Source organism: Mytilus californianus, unplaced genomic scaffold (genome assembly GCF_021869535.1).
Source record: "Mytilus californianus isolate M0D057914Y unplaced genomic scaffold, xbMytCali1.0.p SCAF_1, whole genome shotgun sequence".
Taxonomy (NCBI): domain Eukaryota; kingdom Metazoa; phylum Mollusca; class Bivalvia; order Mytilida; family Mytilidae; genus Mytilus; species Mytilus californianus.
The window spans coordinates 118,938,453-118,956,256 of NW_026262581.1; the positions used below are offsets into that span (position 1 = coordinate 118,938,453).

The window sequence follows — 17,804 nt, forward strand, 5'->3', positions numbered from 1 at the left end:
CTTGTCATTTAATAAAACATGCATTTTTTGTTGGTTGGTCTGTCAAGTCTTGTGGGCAACTTGGGTATATACACTGGAAAATAACTTTTCATATAAACATTGCATATGCTGAATCATTTTTGTTGCCCCTTTTAGTTTTGTGTATAATTAAGTGGACATAATTCAGATATTTATCAAATATGTAGTAAACCAGTTTAAAAGGATCACCCTCACACACACATTCCTAAGATAACTTCAATTTGGATATTTGAGTTGTCATTTAAGTGTGGCTGTCTTTGGGTTGCCAATGGGATGGACAAACAAAGATTTGAGTGTTTGACACATGGTAAGTTTCCCTTAGTTAAAATATTCCACAGCACCAAGTTATCACAACCTTTAAGAAACTTATTTAAAACTAAAGTTATTCAAAATCAAATACACTGTGGATTCATTTACTTTTGTGATTATAGGTGAACCATGAATTTTAATGTCCAACGAAGTGCAAAATGTTGATGGGCTTTTATACAGACTCTCGCAAAACCATGAAATCAAATATCCATGAAAATTGGTACCCACGCTAATAATGAATTCAGTTCTTTATGTCTTAATTCCCATAAATATAATGTGTCAATTTAATAAACAATAAAAACATTAATAAGGTCCTTTATATACCATCATAAATATCCATTACTTTTAAATATACCAGTATAGGTTAGAGTTCACTTTAAGAAATAGAGAATAAGGTCACTGAAAATTCACTGAATCCTTAACATAGCTACGAATACCTGATCGTAAAGACGGAAAAGTACAAGCTATATAAATTAAAATTGTTCAGTTGATTGCAATGGGATGTACATTTGTGATCCTTTTTAAAAATTATCATTGATGACCCTTAACACCTTCAAATATGGCCACTATTGTTTCTAAAATAAAATTCTGAAAAACCATGTGACTAATTAAGTCTCCCAAACGAAGTTTGGGAAGACTTATTGTTTTTGCTCAGTTCTTATTAAGTCTCCCAAACGAAGTTTGGGAAGACTTATTGTTTTTGCTCAGTTCTTATTATTATTATTATTCTTCTTCCTCTTCCTCTTCCTCTTCCGCCGCTTTTAAATTTGAACTTGTCCGCACCCGTTCTCCAAAACCGCTTGTCAGATTAACTTGGGGTTTCACAATATGTTAGACTAACATGTCTAGTGGTGCAATCAGGGTTTTGTTTGTGCAATGGGGTTTATTAAGGGGTACTTTGAGGGGCAAAAAGAAAAGAGGGTTTTACTATAGAACCCTATGGGATTTTATTTTTTTAAATTTTCAAATGATTATAAATTGAAAACCGTTTGTAATAGACACAATCTTTTTAATTGAAAATGTTCTAAATGATAAAACCCATTAAATGAAATACAGGGTTAGTCCCCAGGGGTCATCCCCACCCCCTGCCATTTAAGAAAGTTCTAATACCTTGTAAGTGGTCAAGATCCCCACCCCTAAACCATATATATTCTGGTTTGTCATGCTAAGATGGTTTGAATGATATACAGGGTTAGTCCCCAGGGGTCATCCCGACCCCCTGCCATTTGAGAAAGTTCTAATATCTTGTAAATGGTCGAGATCCCCACCCCTAAACCATATATATTCTGGTTTGTCATGCGAAGATGGTTTGAATGATATACAGGGTTAGTCCCCAGGGGTCATCCCGACCCCCTGCCATTTGAGAAAGTTCTATTATCTGGTAAGTGGTCAAGATCCCCACCCCTAAACCATATATATTCTGGTTTGTCATGCTAAGATGGTTTGAATGATATACAGGGTTAGTCCCCAGGGGTCATCCCGACCCTCTGCCATTTGAGAAAGTTCTAATATCTTGTAAATGGTCGAGATCCCAACCCCTAAACCATATATATTCTGGTTTGTCATGACAAAGCACATGAAATGAAATACAGGGTTAGTCCCCAGGGGTCACCCCCACCCCATGCCATTTAAGAAAGTTCTAATATCTTGTAAGTGGTCAAGATCCCCACCCCTAAACCATATATATTCTGGTTTGTCATGCTAAGATGATTTGAATGATATACAGGGTTAGTCCCCAGGGGTCATCCCGACCCCCTGCCATTTGAGAAAGTTCTAATATCTTGTAAATGGTTGAGATCCCCACCCCTAAACCATATATATTCTGTTTGTCATGATAAAGCAAATCAAATGAAATACAGGGTTAGTCCCCAGGGGTCATCCCCACCCTATGCCATTTAAGAAAGTTCTAATATCTTGTAAGTGGTCAAGATCCCCACCCCTAAATCATATATATTCTGGTTTGTCATGCTAAGATGATTTGAATGATATACAGGGTTAGTCCCCAGGGGTCATCCCGACCCCCTGCCATTTGAGAAAGTTCTAATATCTTGTAAATGGTCGAGATCCCCACCCCTAAACCATATATATTCTGGTTTGTCATGATAAAGCAAATCAAATTAAATACAGGGTTAGTCCCCAGGGGTCATCCCCACCCTATGCCATTTAAGAAAGTTCTAATATCTTGTAAGTGGTCAAGATCCCCACCCCTAAACCATATATATTCTGGTTTGTCATGCTAAGATGGTTTGAATGATATACAGGGTTAGTCCCCAGGGGTCATCCTGACCCCCTGCCATTTGAAAAAGTTCTTATATCTTGTAAATGGTCGAGATCCCCACCCCTAAACCATATATATTCTGGTTTGTCATGCCAAGATGATTTGAATGATATACAGGGTTAGTCCCCAGGCATCACTAATGCATATAACTTTACTGGACCAAACTAATTTTCACTGGACTTTGCCCAATGTCAGGCGACCCTGGGAATTACGAATTATGGGAGCTTCGTTTGGGAGACTTCGTAACAGCATCCTGTTACAATCATTTCTTGTTATTATTATTATTCTTCTTCCTCTTCCTCTTCCTCTTCCGCCGCTTTTAAATTTGAACTTGTCTGCACCCGTTCTCCAAAACCGCTTGTCAGATTAACTTAGGGTTTCACAATATGTTAGACTAACATGTCTAGTGGTGCAATCAGGGTTTTGTTTGTGCAATGGGGTTTATAAAGGGGTACTTTGAGGGGCAAAAAGAAAAGAGGGTTTTACTATAGAACCCTATGGGATTTTATTTTTTAAAATTTTCAAATGATTATAAATTGAAAACCGTTTGTGATAGACACAATCTTTTTAATTGAAAATGTTCTAAATGATAAAACCCATTAAATGAAATACAGGGTTAGTCCCCAGGGGTCATCCCCACCCCCTGCCATTAATGAAAGTTCTAATACCTTGTAAGTGGTCAAGATCCCCACCCCTAAACCATATATATTCTGGTTTGTCATGCTAAGATGGTTTGAATGATATACAGGGTTAGTCCCCAGGGGTCATCCCGACCCCCTGCCATTTGAGAAAGTTCTGATATCTTTAAATGGTCGAGATCCCCACCCCTAAACCATATATATTCTGGTTTGTCATGATAAAAGCACATGAAATGAAATACAGGGTTAGTCCCCAGGGGTCACCCCCACCCCATGCCATTTAAGAAAGTTCTAATATCTTGTAAGTGGTCAAGATCCCCACCCCTAAACCATATATATTCTGGTTTGTCATGCTAAGATGGTTTGAATGATATACAGGGTTAGTCCCCAGGGGTCATCCCGACCCCCTGCCATTTGAGAAAGTTCTAATATCTTGAAAGTGGTCAAGATCCCCACCCCTAAACCATATATATTCTGGTTTGTCATGCGAAGATGGTTTGAATGATATACAGGGTTAGTCCCCAGGGGTCACCCCCAGCCCCTTCTATTTAAGAAAGTTCTAATATCTTGTAAGTGGTCAAGGTCCCCACCCCTAAACCATATATATTCTGGTTTGTCATACCAAGATGGTTTGAATGATATACAGGGTTAGTCCCCAGGGGTCACCCCCACCCCCTGCTATTTAAGAAAGTTCTAATATCTTGTAAGTGGTCAAGATCCCCACCCCTAAACCATATATATTCTGGTTTGTCATACCAAGATGGTTTGAATGATATACAGGGTTAGTCCCCAGGGGTCATCCCGACCTCCTGCCATTTGAGAAAGTTCTAATATCTTGTAAATGGTCGAGATCCCCACCCCTAAACCATATATATTCTGGTTTGTCATGATAAAGCACATCAAATGAAATACAGGGTTAGTCCCCAGGGGTCACCCCCACCCCCTGCCATTTAAGAAAGTTCTAATATCTTGTAAGTGGTCAAGATCCCCACCCCTAAACCATATATATTCTGGTTTGTCATGCGAAGTTGGTTTGAATGATATACAGGGTTAGTCCCCAGGGGTCACCCCCAGCCCCTTCTATTTAAGAAAGTTCTAATATCTTGTAAGTGGTCAAGATCCCCACCCCTAAACCATATATATTCTGGTTTGTCATACCAAGATGGTTTGAATGATATACAGGGTTAGTCCCCAGGGGTCACCCCACCCCCTGCTATTTAAGAAAGTTCTAATATCTTGTAAGTGGTCAAGATCCCCACCCCTAAACCATATATATTCTGGTTTGTCATACCAAGATGGTTTGAATTATATACAGGGTTAGTCCCCAGGAGTCATCCCGACCTCCTGCGATTTGAGAAAGTTCTAATATCTTGTAAATGGTTGAGATCCCCACCCCTAAACCATATATATTCCTGTTCACCATTTCTCAAACATTTGAATGATGTGTACGGTCAGTCCCCACTGGGTTCCCCCCACCCCCAATGTTCTAATATCTTGCAAATGGTTGAGATCCCCACCCCTAGACCATATATATTCCTGTTCGTCGTTTCTCTAACATTTGAATGACGTATAGGGTCAGTCCCCAGGGGTTCCCCCCACCCCCAATGTTCTAGTATCTTGTAAATGGTCGAGATCCCCACCCCTAAACCATATATATTCTGGGTTGTCATGCCAAGATGATTTGAATGATATACAGGGTTAGTCCCCAGGCATCACTAATGCATTAACTTTACAGGACCAAACCAATTTTCACTGGACTTTGTCCAATGTCAGGCGACACTGGGAATTACGAATTATGGGAGCTTCGTTTGGGAGACTTCGTAACAGCATCCTGTTACAATCATTTCTTGTTTTAAATTGCTTCCATACTATAATTGGATATCACATTAATAATTCACTTTTAGCTTGTTCTATATTCAATGTATGCAATGTTATGCAAGATATATATACCCCATTCGAAAGTGACTACTAGGAAGATCTGAGAACTGCTTACATGGTGCAAACTCAACAATTGGAAGTTCCAGACATAGTATCAATTAATTCCTTTTAAAATATAATCTGATTTAATAGGTTTGGAAAGAAACACCATACTGACAGGTTGACAGACAAGGTGAATATAGTACACCTCGTACAATGTAATTGGGTGTAGAATAATATAATATACATATATATGCTTAATACTCAAATACACACACTCCACAATGACTAATCTTTGAAAAATTATATAAAGGTTTTGAGGAACAAGAAGTGAAGTCAGAAATATTGGTCATATTTAATAATCTATAAACAGCACTCCAGTATAAACAATGAATTTAAATGTCTTATTCCATTGCTTTCTGTACAGCTGTGTAACAGTCTATAGCAACTTGGGCTTCAGCTTTACCAACCTCTGTTGAAGCTGCTGCTAAATCTGCCTGAGCTTTATGTAATCCATCTCTAACAGCCTACAAAATATACAATAGTCATCTTCAATTTCATAATTTGAAAACATTTAAAAGTGCTTTATAGCTATTACAGAAACAAATATTCAAGAAGTTGTATGTTTTAAATAATTACTGGTCTATGAACAGTTACCTAAAAAAAATTAAGTTTTTTCTCCAATACTGTTTTACAGAAACTCTATATGGAAATATTTTTGTCATATATGAATGGTTTCCAAAATGTTAGGTTCAGCATCATTGTCTTGATCTTCAAATCCTCTTAATTTCAAGGAAAGCCTGTAACTGGTGTGACTATTTTTGTGGTATTTTATTGGTAAAAGGAACAGTCATCCTCACTTGTCAATCTATTTACTACATGACAAAATTGTCCACCACTTCAATTGAACATTTTTTATATCAAAAGCAAAAAGTAAAAGTTGTGTACATCAAATGAATCCAAAATACTGTTGTTATTAATTCAGAAAACTTCTTTCTTTTTGTCTTTTCCTTGACGGAGTCAAAAAACGAGACATAGGTATGCTGTTTCCGGCATAGGCGGCGCTGTCAACAATGCATCAGTTTGTGATTAGGTCTAGTTTATGGTGAACCACCAGTGGTAGGTCAATGATATTTGGTATGCAGTTATATTAGCATTGGCACATCTCATTAGTATGGAGATTATTTGGCCCAACCCCCTCAGTCTTGGTCTATTGACTTTCAAACCTTTGCTTAGTTTACATGTATTAGTTTGTGATTAGGTCAGTTTCAGGGGAACCACTAGTGGTAGGTCAATGATATTTGGTATGCAGTTGTATAAGCATTGGCATATCTCATTTCCATGGAGATTATTTGGCCATGCCCCCTCAGTCATTGTCTACTGACTTTGAAACTTTTGCTTAGTTTACATGTATTAGATTGTGATTAGGTCAGTTTATTGGGAACCACTAGTGGTACGTCAATGATATTTAGTATGTAGTTGTATAAGCATTGGCACATCTCATTTCCATGGAGATTATTTGGCCCCACCCCTCCAGTCATGGTCTTTTGACTTTTAAACTTTTGTTTAGTTTACATGTATTAGTTTGTGATTAGGTCAGTTTATGGGGAACCACTTGTGGTAGGTCAATGATATTTGGCATGCAGTTGTATAAGCATTGGCACATCTTATTTCCATAGAATATATTTGGCCCTACCCCCGCAGTCATGGTTCATTGAATTTGAATATTTTTCATAACTTACATGTTCAAGTATTGCTATTGTAACACTTGCATTTTACTATCAAAATAACAAAAAGGCGAGACATATCTCTGTTAACAGTTTATATAGATTTGATCTTGTAATAAAACTCAAGTTACTTGAAATCAACAAGTTAGATAGTATTGTATTGGCAGTAATATGGAATTATTTGCAAGCTTAAAGGGGCACTAGCTATGAGATATCTAAAAAATCTAAAATATGATTTTTTTTTGTTCAATCATTAATGAAAGTGAAATAGTGAAATAATAATTCGCTTTTAGCAGCCAGTATGGTTCAATTTTGTCACAATAAGCTAAAAACATTGATGATGAATTATTCACTTGCAAGTGAATAATTTGACCTCATTGAATCCGCATTCATGTGAACTTCAATTTAACCCCTTAGCTAGAGATAAATAACACATGAATTGTGCGTGTATAGTTATTTAAAGGAAAAGAATGTCAACATTGAAAGTGAAACAAAGGTAAATCATTTAATTGACTGGTTCGATCCAAAAAAAATCATTCTTATATAGGTAAAAACGATGATTAACATATATTTTTAATCTATAATATGAAATTAAACAGACCTAGAAGAATCCAATTGCACGAGTTCGCTATATCTATTTATATCTTTATTTATGTTTATATCACTTATATGACCATCAGAGGTCTTCGGAGGACAAATCGATAGTTAATTAGATGGCGTCTAGACTAAAATACACACGAAACGAAGCTACATATTCTTGTGCCCATGCCCTGTTAATTGTTTTTTTAGACTTTTTATAATTTGGATGAATGTTTTACGTTGTTATAAATCAAATGTGAGAGTTTGAGTCCAATCGGTGAACATGAATTTGACAGCTAGTGCCCCTTTAAAATACTGCTTCAATTGAAAATGGTAAGTTTAACAAAATCAAGGATGTCATGTCCCACACTTGTATTTAACTTAGTCAATGAGGTATAAAATGCAAGTGCGAGTAATCTAATTTGGTGAATGCTGCTAAATATCCCAAAATGATTCCTTGTATTACAAGATCTCAACTTGGACGAAAATTTCAATTGAGTCAATTAAGTGTATATTATAGTTCAGAATGACCAACTTTAAAATGTAAAGCTGTCATACTTCTCATCATAAACCTACTTATATTATCTCTCTTCAAAACTAAGAACTGACCTTAGAAATAAAACTTAAGAAAGTTTTAATCTTAATAACATGTTAAAGCCAACGAATGATGAATATGATTGTTGTGAACTTCATCTTAGCACATGGTTAGTCTCTTAAAGATGCATCTTCAAACCAAATAATATTGTTTTATGGGTTTTAGTTTCTGAGAAGTGGTTTGGACATGCACATTTGCCCAAGGGGTTCTCCAATAGCCTCTTCAACTTTCTTGAGGCAAATAAAAAATATATTTATGGACCAACCTACAATCTTAAACAGAAGATAAATGTCAAAATATACATCACTGGTAGTGAAAACAAGTTAGCTACTCTTTTTAGGTCCCTTTCATGATAAAGAAAATTAACTATGTTGTGAATTATTTTTTTGGGGTTCTGAGCATTCAAAAATAAAAATGAATCAAGAAAAGTCTTATATAACACAGTTGGTAAAGATTACTAACGTCTCTATCAAATCTGTCTATAGGATGAGCTTCTTCTGCTAGAACCTGTACTGATGAGTCTTTGTTTACTGTTACTGAACCACTACTCACTGTAAATATAACAAAAAAACATGTCAACCACAACTCAATGTTAATATAACCAAAACATGTCAACCACATCTCAATGTTAATATAACAAAAAAAAAACATGTCAACCACAACTCAATGTTAATATAACAAAAAAACATGTCAACCACAACTCAATGTTAATATAACAAAAAAACATGTCAACCACAACTCAATGTTAATATAACAAAAAACATGTCAACCACAACTCAATGTTAATATAACAAAAACATGTCAACCACAACTCAATGTTAATATAACCAAAACATGTCAACCACAACTCAATGTTAATATAACAAAAACATGTCAACCACAACTCAATGTTAATATAACCAAAACATGTCAACCACAACTCAATGTTAATATAACCAAAACATGTCAACCACAACTCAATGTTAATATAACCAAAACATGTCAACCACAACTCAATGTTAATATAACAAAAACATGTCAACCACAACTCAATGTTAATATAACAAAAACATGTCAACCACAACTCAATGTTAATATAACAAAAACATGTCAACCACAACTCAATGTTAATATAACCAAAACATGTCAACCACAACTCAATGTTAATATAACCAAAACATGTCAACCACAACTCAATGTTAATATAACAAAAACATGTCAACCACAACTCAATGTTAATATAACAAAAACATGTCAACCACAACTCAATGTTAATATAACCAAAACATGTCAACCACAACTCAATGTTAATATAACCAAAACATGTCAACCACAACTCAATGTTAATATAACAAAAAACATGTCAACCACAACTCAATGTTAATATAACAAAAAACATGTCAACCACAACTCAATGTTAATATAACAAAAAACATGTCAACCACAACTCAATGTTAATATAACCAAAACATGTCAACCACAACTCAATGTTAATATAACCAAAACATGTCAACCACAACTCAATGTTAATATAACAAAAAACATGTCAACCACAACTCAATGTTAATATAACAAAAAACATGTCAACCACAACTCAATGTTAATATAACAAAAACATGTCAACCACAACTCAATGTTAATATAACAAAAACATGTTAAGTAACAAGACTCTAAACAAAAGTATTAATACAAGATTTTGCTAAAATCTATCAAAACTCATGTAACGAGCAATTGTTATAAAAATAAACTAGAGGCTCTAAAGAGTATAATTTGAAAGATAACAGGCAAAGATAAATTTCATGATTTAAAGGTAATTACTCCTATTAGAAGTTGTCTCACAGTTTTGATGTTAATGCACAGTACATGTAGGTAGATTTCAACAATCTGTATATTTCTGCTCCTGTCAGGTTTTCTCTATCCTTAGTGGTTTTCTTGATAATAAACAAAACTTGTTCTAATTATACTACAGCGTCTTATTTTTATAATGATTATCAGAAACATTTTTTTTTCAATTTAGATGCCCAATGATGATTGTGGCCAAGTTTGGTTCCAATTGGCCCAGTAGTTTCAGAGGAGGAGATTTTTCTAAAAGTTCAAAGACGACAACAGACAACAGAGGCCAAGTGATGAGAATAGCTCACTTGACCCTTTATCCAAAATTGTATCAGCTTTCAAAATATTTTTGAATTTAAGGAATTTTTGAATTTCTGAATAAACTTAAAATAACTTTTTGTTCAAGACAAGAAAATTAAATTAAATTCTACAGGAAGAACTGGTAACGCTTTTAAATGTTTACACAAGCTTCAAATTCTAGTAATTCAAACACCAGTAAGATTTTGAAAAATAAAAATAATGGAATTAAGAGATAGGTTTCGATATTATGTAATATGAGTTTGAGTTATTTCCCTTGTATATTTTTGTATAGTTGACCTAAGAAATTTTAACTAATTATCCATCCCAGATGAATTTATTTTTGACCATTTCTAACATTCTGCAACAAATATAAGCCATATAAGAAACTTTCACTAAACGCTGAATATGTCTAGATCTTCACCAAATGATGTAAAGTTAAGACACATATTCAGATTGAATCTTAGCGCACATAGCATTTGATGACAAGGCATCTGTCCAAAAGTGAGAATTTACTTATAGAACCAAGAACCAGATATTCCAACTTTAATATTGCTTTCATGCAAATGTACTTGGAATTTATATGATTTAATGTTAGTTGTATGCCAGTAAAAAAATCAACAAACCAAAGAATTTCTTTTTCTCTCCATTTTCCTCAGTGACAATAACAACTCCTGGTTGGAGCACTGCTATTGTTGGTACATGGTTTGCAAGAATTCCAAAACTTTGATTAGTAGCTGGTACATCTACTTGTTGTATATTGGCATTGGCATAGTACAACTGAAACACATAAATGATAACAATAATTTGGATTTGTTGTTTTATCAGTAGTATGCATTGATCAGGATAACCATCTTAGTTTTCTCCATTAGCATCCAGATTTTTTGATTAAATTTTTTTATTTTTTCAAATTTTAATTGAACCCAATTTTATATATGATAATCACTAATACTTAGGAACTGGCCGAGGTGGTGAGTGATATTTGGTATAATAGGTTTTACCATTCCACTTAAAATGAGGTGAAAAGGTTGAAATACTCTTGTTTTTGAGTGCAGATTGTGATTTATAATATAAATTTGTTTAGGGGTTGGGATTTTCATTGTTTAGCATATTGAAATAGCACAAAAAATGCAATATCAGTAGCGGATCCAGGGGGTGTTCCGGGAATTGAAACCCCACCTTTTTGTTTGACAACTAATGCTTTTGTATGGGGATATGGTTACAAGAGCGCAATTATTAGTAATGCATTTTCCATAGGGTACCAGTGTTCTGTATTTTTTTTCTCGAAGACTACACAAACTAGGGAAAAACGAGTAGCAGTTCCTGTTACCATGGTTACTCGAAATGCCAGTGTTGCATTACAAGCAAAAAAATATATATGGTCATGCGGCAAAAATTGACTTAAAATGCAGTTGAAAAAGATCGTCTATTTTTTTCGCTTAATGAAAAAGGCATATTTTAAATGGCCCTGACATGCAGAAATGGAAGATATTTTCTATACTTTGCAAAATGTGAATTTGATTTTCTGGATTTTTGAAACCTAATTGGATAAGCTTTCAATTAAAAGTAATTCCAATTCTGTATCATCCAATCAGAAGCCGTAGAGGATTCTATTCTGAGTACCATCTTGGGGTAAAAAACTTGCTGGTAAAATGTAAACAAATAATTGCGCTCTTGTAACCTATACAGTAATGCAAAAAAATTTTCTAAAATTAAGTGCAAAAAATTTGAACTGATTTTTTTACCAAATAAGGTACTGTTAAAAAAGACATGAAGATAATGTTTATTTACTGCCCTAATTTTTCAAAGGTCATCCAGCACTTATCATATTGCCGACAAAACCGTTCTGATATAGAAAAGCTACATAGAATTTTGAAGAATGGCTTTAAATGAAATCATTTCTTGAAAAAATACGTTTTTGAAACAGACTATAGTTTTTCCAGATTTCAAATATATGATATTATTAATACTTTGGCAAGAAAAACTATTCTTGAACTTCAATATTCAATGCCAAGATTAATTTTTCTACTTTACAATTTAACTAAATCGTTGGTGTTTGCTTAGGGGCATTTTTTGCCAATTTTCACCAAATTTGCTTTTTGCTAGAATAGCAACTGAGCCACGATCATTATGTTTAAAAACCAAAATGTATCTCCAAATTCAAGATATATACATGCTTTTCCCAATAAAAACAGTAGATATCACAAAAAGGTTCTATTCTCTTTATACTGTGTCGACATTTGAGCCCACCATAGTTTCAAATATGGAATTCTATACAAATAGGAAACAGACTATAGCTTGAATGCACATTGATGAAAAGTCCATTTGACCCCATTAATTACCGTTTCACATTTTTTCCAAGCAAAATGACTATTTTTAACATTTTTCAAAGCCTTATTAAAAAAAAATGTCATTTTCCTATAGGTTACAATCTTGAGTGCAATTATTCGTAATGCATTTTCCACAGGGTACCAGTGGTGTTCCGTATTTTTTTTCTTGAAGGCTACACAAACTAGGGAAAAACAGGTAGCAGTTCCTGTTACTAGAAATGCCAGTGTTGCATTACAACCAAAAAAATATATATGGTCATGCGGCAAAAATTGACTTAAAATGCAGTTGAAAAAGATCGTCTACTTTTTTCGCTTAATGAAAAAGGCATATTTTAAATGGCCCCGACATGCAGAAATGGAAGATATTTTCTATACTTTGCAAGATGTGAATTTGATTTTCTGAATTTTTTAAACCTAATTGGATTAGCTTTCGATTAAAAGTAATTCCAATTCTGTATCATCCAATGAGAAGCCGTACAGGATTCTATTCTGAGTACCATCTTGGGGTAAAAACCTTGCTGGTAAAATGAAAACAAATAATTGCGCTCTTGTAACCATATATGGTTGGAACCACCCCCTTTTTATATGACTTGCATGTGTTGGAACCCCCTTTTAAAAATGGCTGGATCGGCGCCTGACATTCATGAGCTTTATTGACATTTTAATGTCCTTATTTTTTGTTCCCTCAGAAGGTGCCAAAATAAACTAAGTTTTGAAAAATGCTTTTGAAAAATGTTCCCCTAAGGATTAATATTAGTTAGTTGTTTTGATTGATATGTACAATAGATGGACAATGGATATCTGCACAACCATATAAAGGTGATTAAAACTGTGTAAATGAGAGGACGTATCAAATGAAATTGAGCATTTGTTAATTTTGGCACCTTATAAAATGCATTTCAAACTTGTTTATCTAGTTCATGCCATGCCTTAACACTTTTTCAGGAGAACAGGTATGTCTGTAGTCAGAGTAAATTTTGTGGTGTGAACACAGCAATATTTTTCAATTCCTTCCAATCTTAAACTAAAGGCCCTCAAGAGCCTGTGTCGATCACCTGTATCTTTTGTGGTTTTGGAAATCATGTAAAATAAGGTTCAAATCATAATAAATAGTATTAGATACCCTAATAATGATTGAGACCAAGTTTGGTTTAATTTATCCCAGTAGTTAAATTAAAAGCAGGTCATCCCATTGTAGTCTTACAATAGTTACTGAAGACCCTTTATCATTATTTAAATTAATTTTCAAGTTGTGACCATTTGAAATTTGTTTTTTTACAATTTTCCCACAAACTTTTATCGTAAACCCCTATGTTCTAATTTTAGCCATGGCGGCCATCTTGATTGATGTGCGGGGTCATCAGATACATTTTTTAAACTAGATACCCTAAGGATGATTTAGGCCAAGTTTGGTTTAATTTGGCCCAGTAGTTTCAGAGGAGAAGATTTTTGTAAAAGATTACAAAAATTTACGAAAAATTGTGAAAAACTGACTTTAAAGGACAATAACTCCTTATGGGGTCAATTGACAATTTTGATCATGTTGACTTATTTTTAGATCTTACTTTGCTGAACAATTTTGCTGTCTACAGTTTATCTCTATCTATTACAAAACAAGGTATAATATTCAAGATAACCAAAAACTGCAAAATTTCCTTTAAATTACCAATTCAGGGCAGCAACCCAACAACGGGTTGTCTGATGCGTCTGAAAATTTCATGGCAGATAGATTTTGACCTGATGAACATTTTCACCGTGTCAGATTTGCTCTAAATGCTTTAGTTTCAGAGATATAAGCCAAAAACTGCATTTGATCCCCATGTTCTATTTTTAGCCATGGTGGCCATCTTGGTTAATGGGCGGGGTCATCGGATACATTTTTTAAACTAGATACCGTAAGGATGATTTAGGCCAAGTTTGGTTTAATTTGGCCCAGTAGTTTCAGAGGAGAAGATTTTTGTAAAAGATTACAAAAATTTACGAAAAATTGACTTTCAAGGGCAATAACTCCTTATGGGGTCAATTGACAATTTTGATCATGTTGACTTATTTTTAGATCTTACTTTGCTGAACAATTTTGCTGTTGACAGTTTATCTCTATCTATTATAATATTCAAGATAATAACCAAACACTGCAAAATTTCCTTAAAATTACCAATTCAGGGGCATCAACCCAACAACAGGTTGTCTGATGCGTCTGAAAATTTCAGGGCAGATAGATCCTTACCTGATGAATATTTTTACCCCATGACAGATTTGCTTTAAATGCTTTTGTTTCAGAGATATAAGCCAAAAACTGCATTTTACCCCCATGTTCTATTTTTAGCCATGGCGGCCATCTTGGTTGATAGGCGGGGTCATCGGATACATTTCTTAAACTAGATACCCTAAGGATGATTTAGGCCAAGTTTGGTTTTATTTGGCCCAGTTGTTTCAGAGGAGAAGATTTTTGTAAAGGTTAACGGACGACGACGGACACCAAGAGATGAGAAAAGCTCACTAGGTCCTTTTTGGCCAGGTGAGCTAAAAATAAGATTTGTTATCTGTTATCTATACATATACAGATAATTTTATTAACCAATCAAGGTGCCCTTTGAAGGGCAGATTAATCACAATGTAATTATTCATAACATAATAAACAAACTAAACAATAAAGGTGCCCTTTGAAGGGCAGATTAATCACAATGTAATTATTCATAACATAATAAACAAACTAAACAATAATGGTTCATTAGAGTAATAATTGTATTGATTGTATGAAAAAAACACACTTTTAACTCAATCATTAAAAATATAGAAAGAAAAAAAAATGTAAACATTAGTGTATATATTTCTTTTTTTTATATTGAGGATATCCAGCTAGATTTGGACAAGGAGAGACAACTCCATCTATAAGTGTTGCTTTAATCCTTTACAATTTTTCATTTAGTTTTCTTCGTATACAAATTAGAATAAATTACTTTGCTGAGCGCAGCTGGATACGACTGCAGATGTCCAACCCTGAAAAGTTGGGGTCAAAAAAATAATGCTTTCCCTCAAGTTATGGTCAGTATCTCAGACAATCATCATTTCTTATTACATAATTTACAAGCAGTGTAAGGGAGGTAATCAAACGTTGTTATTTAAATTGATTTGGATTACCTCCCTTACACTGCTTTTAAATCGTCTCAATTGTCCTTTAACCAGAAAAACCCTTGTTTTTCCCCTTTTTTTGCCCCTAATTCCTAAATGGTTTGAGCCATAACCCCCCAAAGTCAATCCTAACCATCCCTTTGTAGTATGGAAACTTGTGGTATAATTTCAGAGAGATTCATACACTTTAACACAAGTTATTGTCTGGAAACTACAAAAATGCTTATTTGGGCCCCTTTTTTGGCCCCTAATTCCTAAACAGTTGGGACCATAACCCCCAAAATCAATCCCAACCTTCCTTTAGTGGTTATAAACCTTCTCTTAAAATTTTATTGATTTCTATTTACTTATACTAAAGTTATTATCCGTAAACCATCTGTCTTCGGACGACGCTGACGACGACGACAACGTGATACCAATATACGACCAATAAAACATCACAGGTCAGAGACAAAACAATATGGCTGTCTATGGTATGATGTAATTATATTTTTGACAAAATGGATCGATAATTATCATTTAAGGCAGGGTTTCTGCTGGCTGTCGCCATTTTTGCATTTTGCAAAAAATTTAAATTGTGGCGATTAAAATTCCTTATTGGCGAAAGAAATATAACATTCAACTTCGTCCATCTTGTTTACTTTTTCTCTGTCTTAATCCCTTATCAGACAATACTGGGAGAACACTTTGAACTCGTTACGATTTTGACAGAAAGTCAATAATCAGCTGATTGCATTTTATAGCTATCGGCAACAATGGACCAATTTACAAAGGTGCTGATTGTATTGTATAATGAAATGATGTGGTTAAATGGCATCACATGTCACTTTCAGGATTTTTTTTTTACAACTATGAATGATAGTTTTGAAGTGGATACTTCACAACTGTTTTAGCAACGCACGTGTTTAAAGCATAGTTTTACGTCTCCTCTTTTTCTTTTAACAATGTCGATGGCCTGGGAAAGAACTGTTGTTACAACGATAAATTTCAACTTTAGTCTTTATCCTCCAACTAGATGGGAAGTATCTGATCAACTTATTGAAGATGAATCCCATGTTTCCAAAAGTCAAAAATGATGATTTCATGATTTATATTGCAATTTACAGTAACTTTTAAAAAGTAAATGTTTGTCATTACTGAGTGTTTATTTAATTTATGTAGATTAAAAAATAGAAATGTAGAAATATAATAGACAACAAGGCTGCAAACTGATATTTTTTGTTAGAAAGAAGGAAAATTTTAAACGAAAAATGTTTAAGTTAGTCATGTTAGTTGGCGAAAAAAAATTGAAAGTGGCATAAAATATACTTTTTTGGCGAAAGAGGTGGCTAAAAAGAAAATTGACCCAGGGGAAACCCTGGTTTAACGTAAGGTATTTTCAAAATTTAAACTGATTCAGAAATGCTGATGTCTTCTTTTAATTCTTACCTGCTTTGGGTGTACAGAATGGTGCTATAGGTGTGAAATGCACCGGATCAAGGTGAGGTAGTTTATTAAAATTTTACCCAAGTAAAGTTAATAATAATAGGGCAGCCAATTAAGTCAGAAAAACGCTCGACACAGAATCCCTAAACTAAAGGGATTAGGTATCGCTCTTGACACGGGATGGTACTTTAAATCATCTCGCACGCAAAAACATATATTTTCTCACTTGTAATTAACTCACATGTACTTATAGGTGGCAACTGTTTATATAATTAATTAAATCAGATTTATTGACATTTACTTTAGCCGGTTCAAGGTTAAAAATTTAGCACTCAATTTCATTGAATACTTACTTCAGACGGACATGCAAAAGTTAATGCCATTTCAGCATATCCTCTGTGTTGTTGATGGGCAGCAGCTACTCTGCTACACTGCCTTAGTAAGTTTGTACTTCTAAAAACTTGCCGAAACAGTGCCATGGTTGTGGAAAGTATGGGCGGAAGCTGACCAAGGGAGACAACGAATTTTTGGTTGATCGAAATACCGTAAAAATAGTTTATCTTTTATAAGAGAAAACGGGCGTAATTTTGATACTTTGGAATTATTATTTGACATACCGTATCACCTAAATCGTTGGAATATGGGGTACTGGATTTTTTTTAGATATTAAAATAAGGAATTTCTAATTATGCAACTAAAACCAAACCGCTTATTGTATTTTACAAAAGTTAGAAAGAACAGTAAATG

At 34.2% G+C, this 17,804-nt stretch overlaps 1 protein-coding gene and 1 long non-coding RNA gene across 2 annotated transcripts; one reads left to right on the forward strand and one right to left on the reverse strand.

Annotated features, from left to right (window-relative positions):
- The first annotated feature begins 1,881 nt into the window (after nucleotides 1-1,881).
- LOC127732268 (uncharacterized) lies at nucleotides 1,882-4,570 on the forward strand. Its single transcript, XR_007996155.1, has 3 exons — nucleotides 1,882-1,980; nucleotides 2,517-3,825; nucleotides 3,960-4,570. It is a non-coding gene; the product is annotated as an uncharacterized LOC127732268 (long non-coding RNA).
- A 933-nt stretch (nucleotides 4,571-5,503) lies between these two features.
- LOC127732276 (ATP synthase subunit delta, mitochondrial-like) lies at nucleotides 5,504-17,581 on the reverse strand. Its single transcript, XM_052241355.1, has 4 exons — nucleotides 17,411-17,581; nucleotides 10,797-10,950; nucleotides 8,524-8,612; nucleotides 5,504-5,687 (listed from the first exon to the last, which is right to left on the reverse strand). Exons 1-4 carry the CDS (start codon nucleotides 17,534-17,536, stop codon nucleotides 5,565-5,567), a joined length of 492 nt encoding a protein of 163 aa, XP_052097315.1. The 5' UTR covers nucleotides 17,537-17,581; the 3' UTR covers nucleotides 5,504-5,564.
- Between the last annotated feature and the right edge of the window lie 223 nt (nucleotides 17,582-17,804).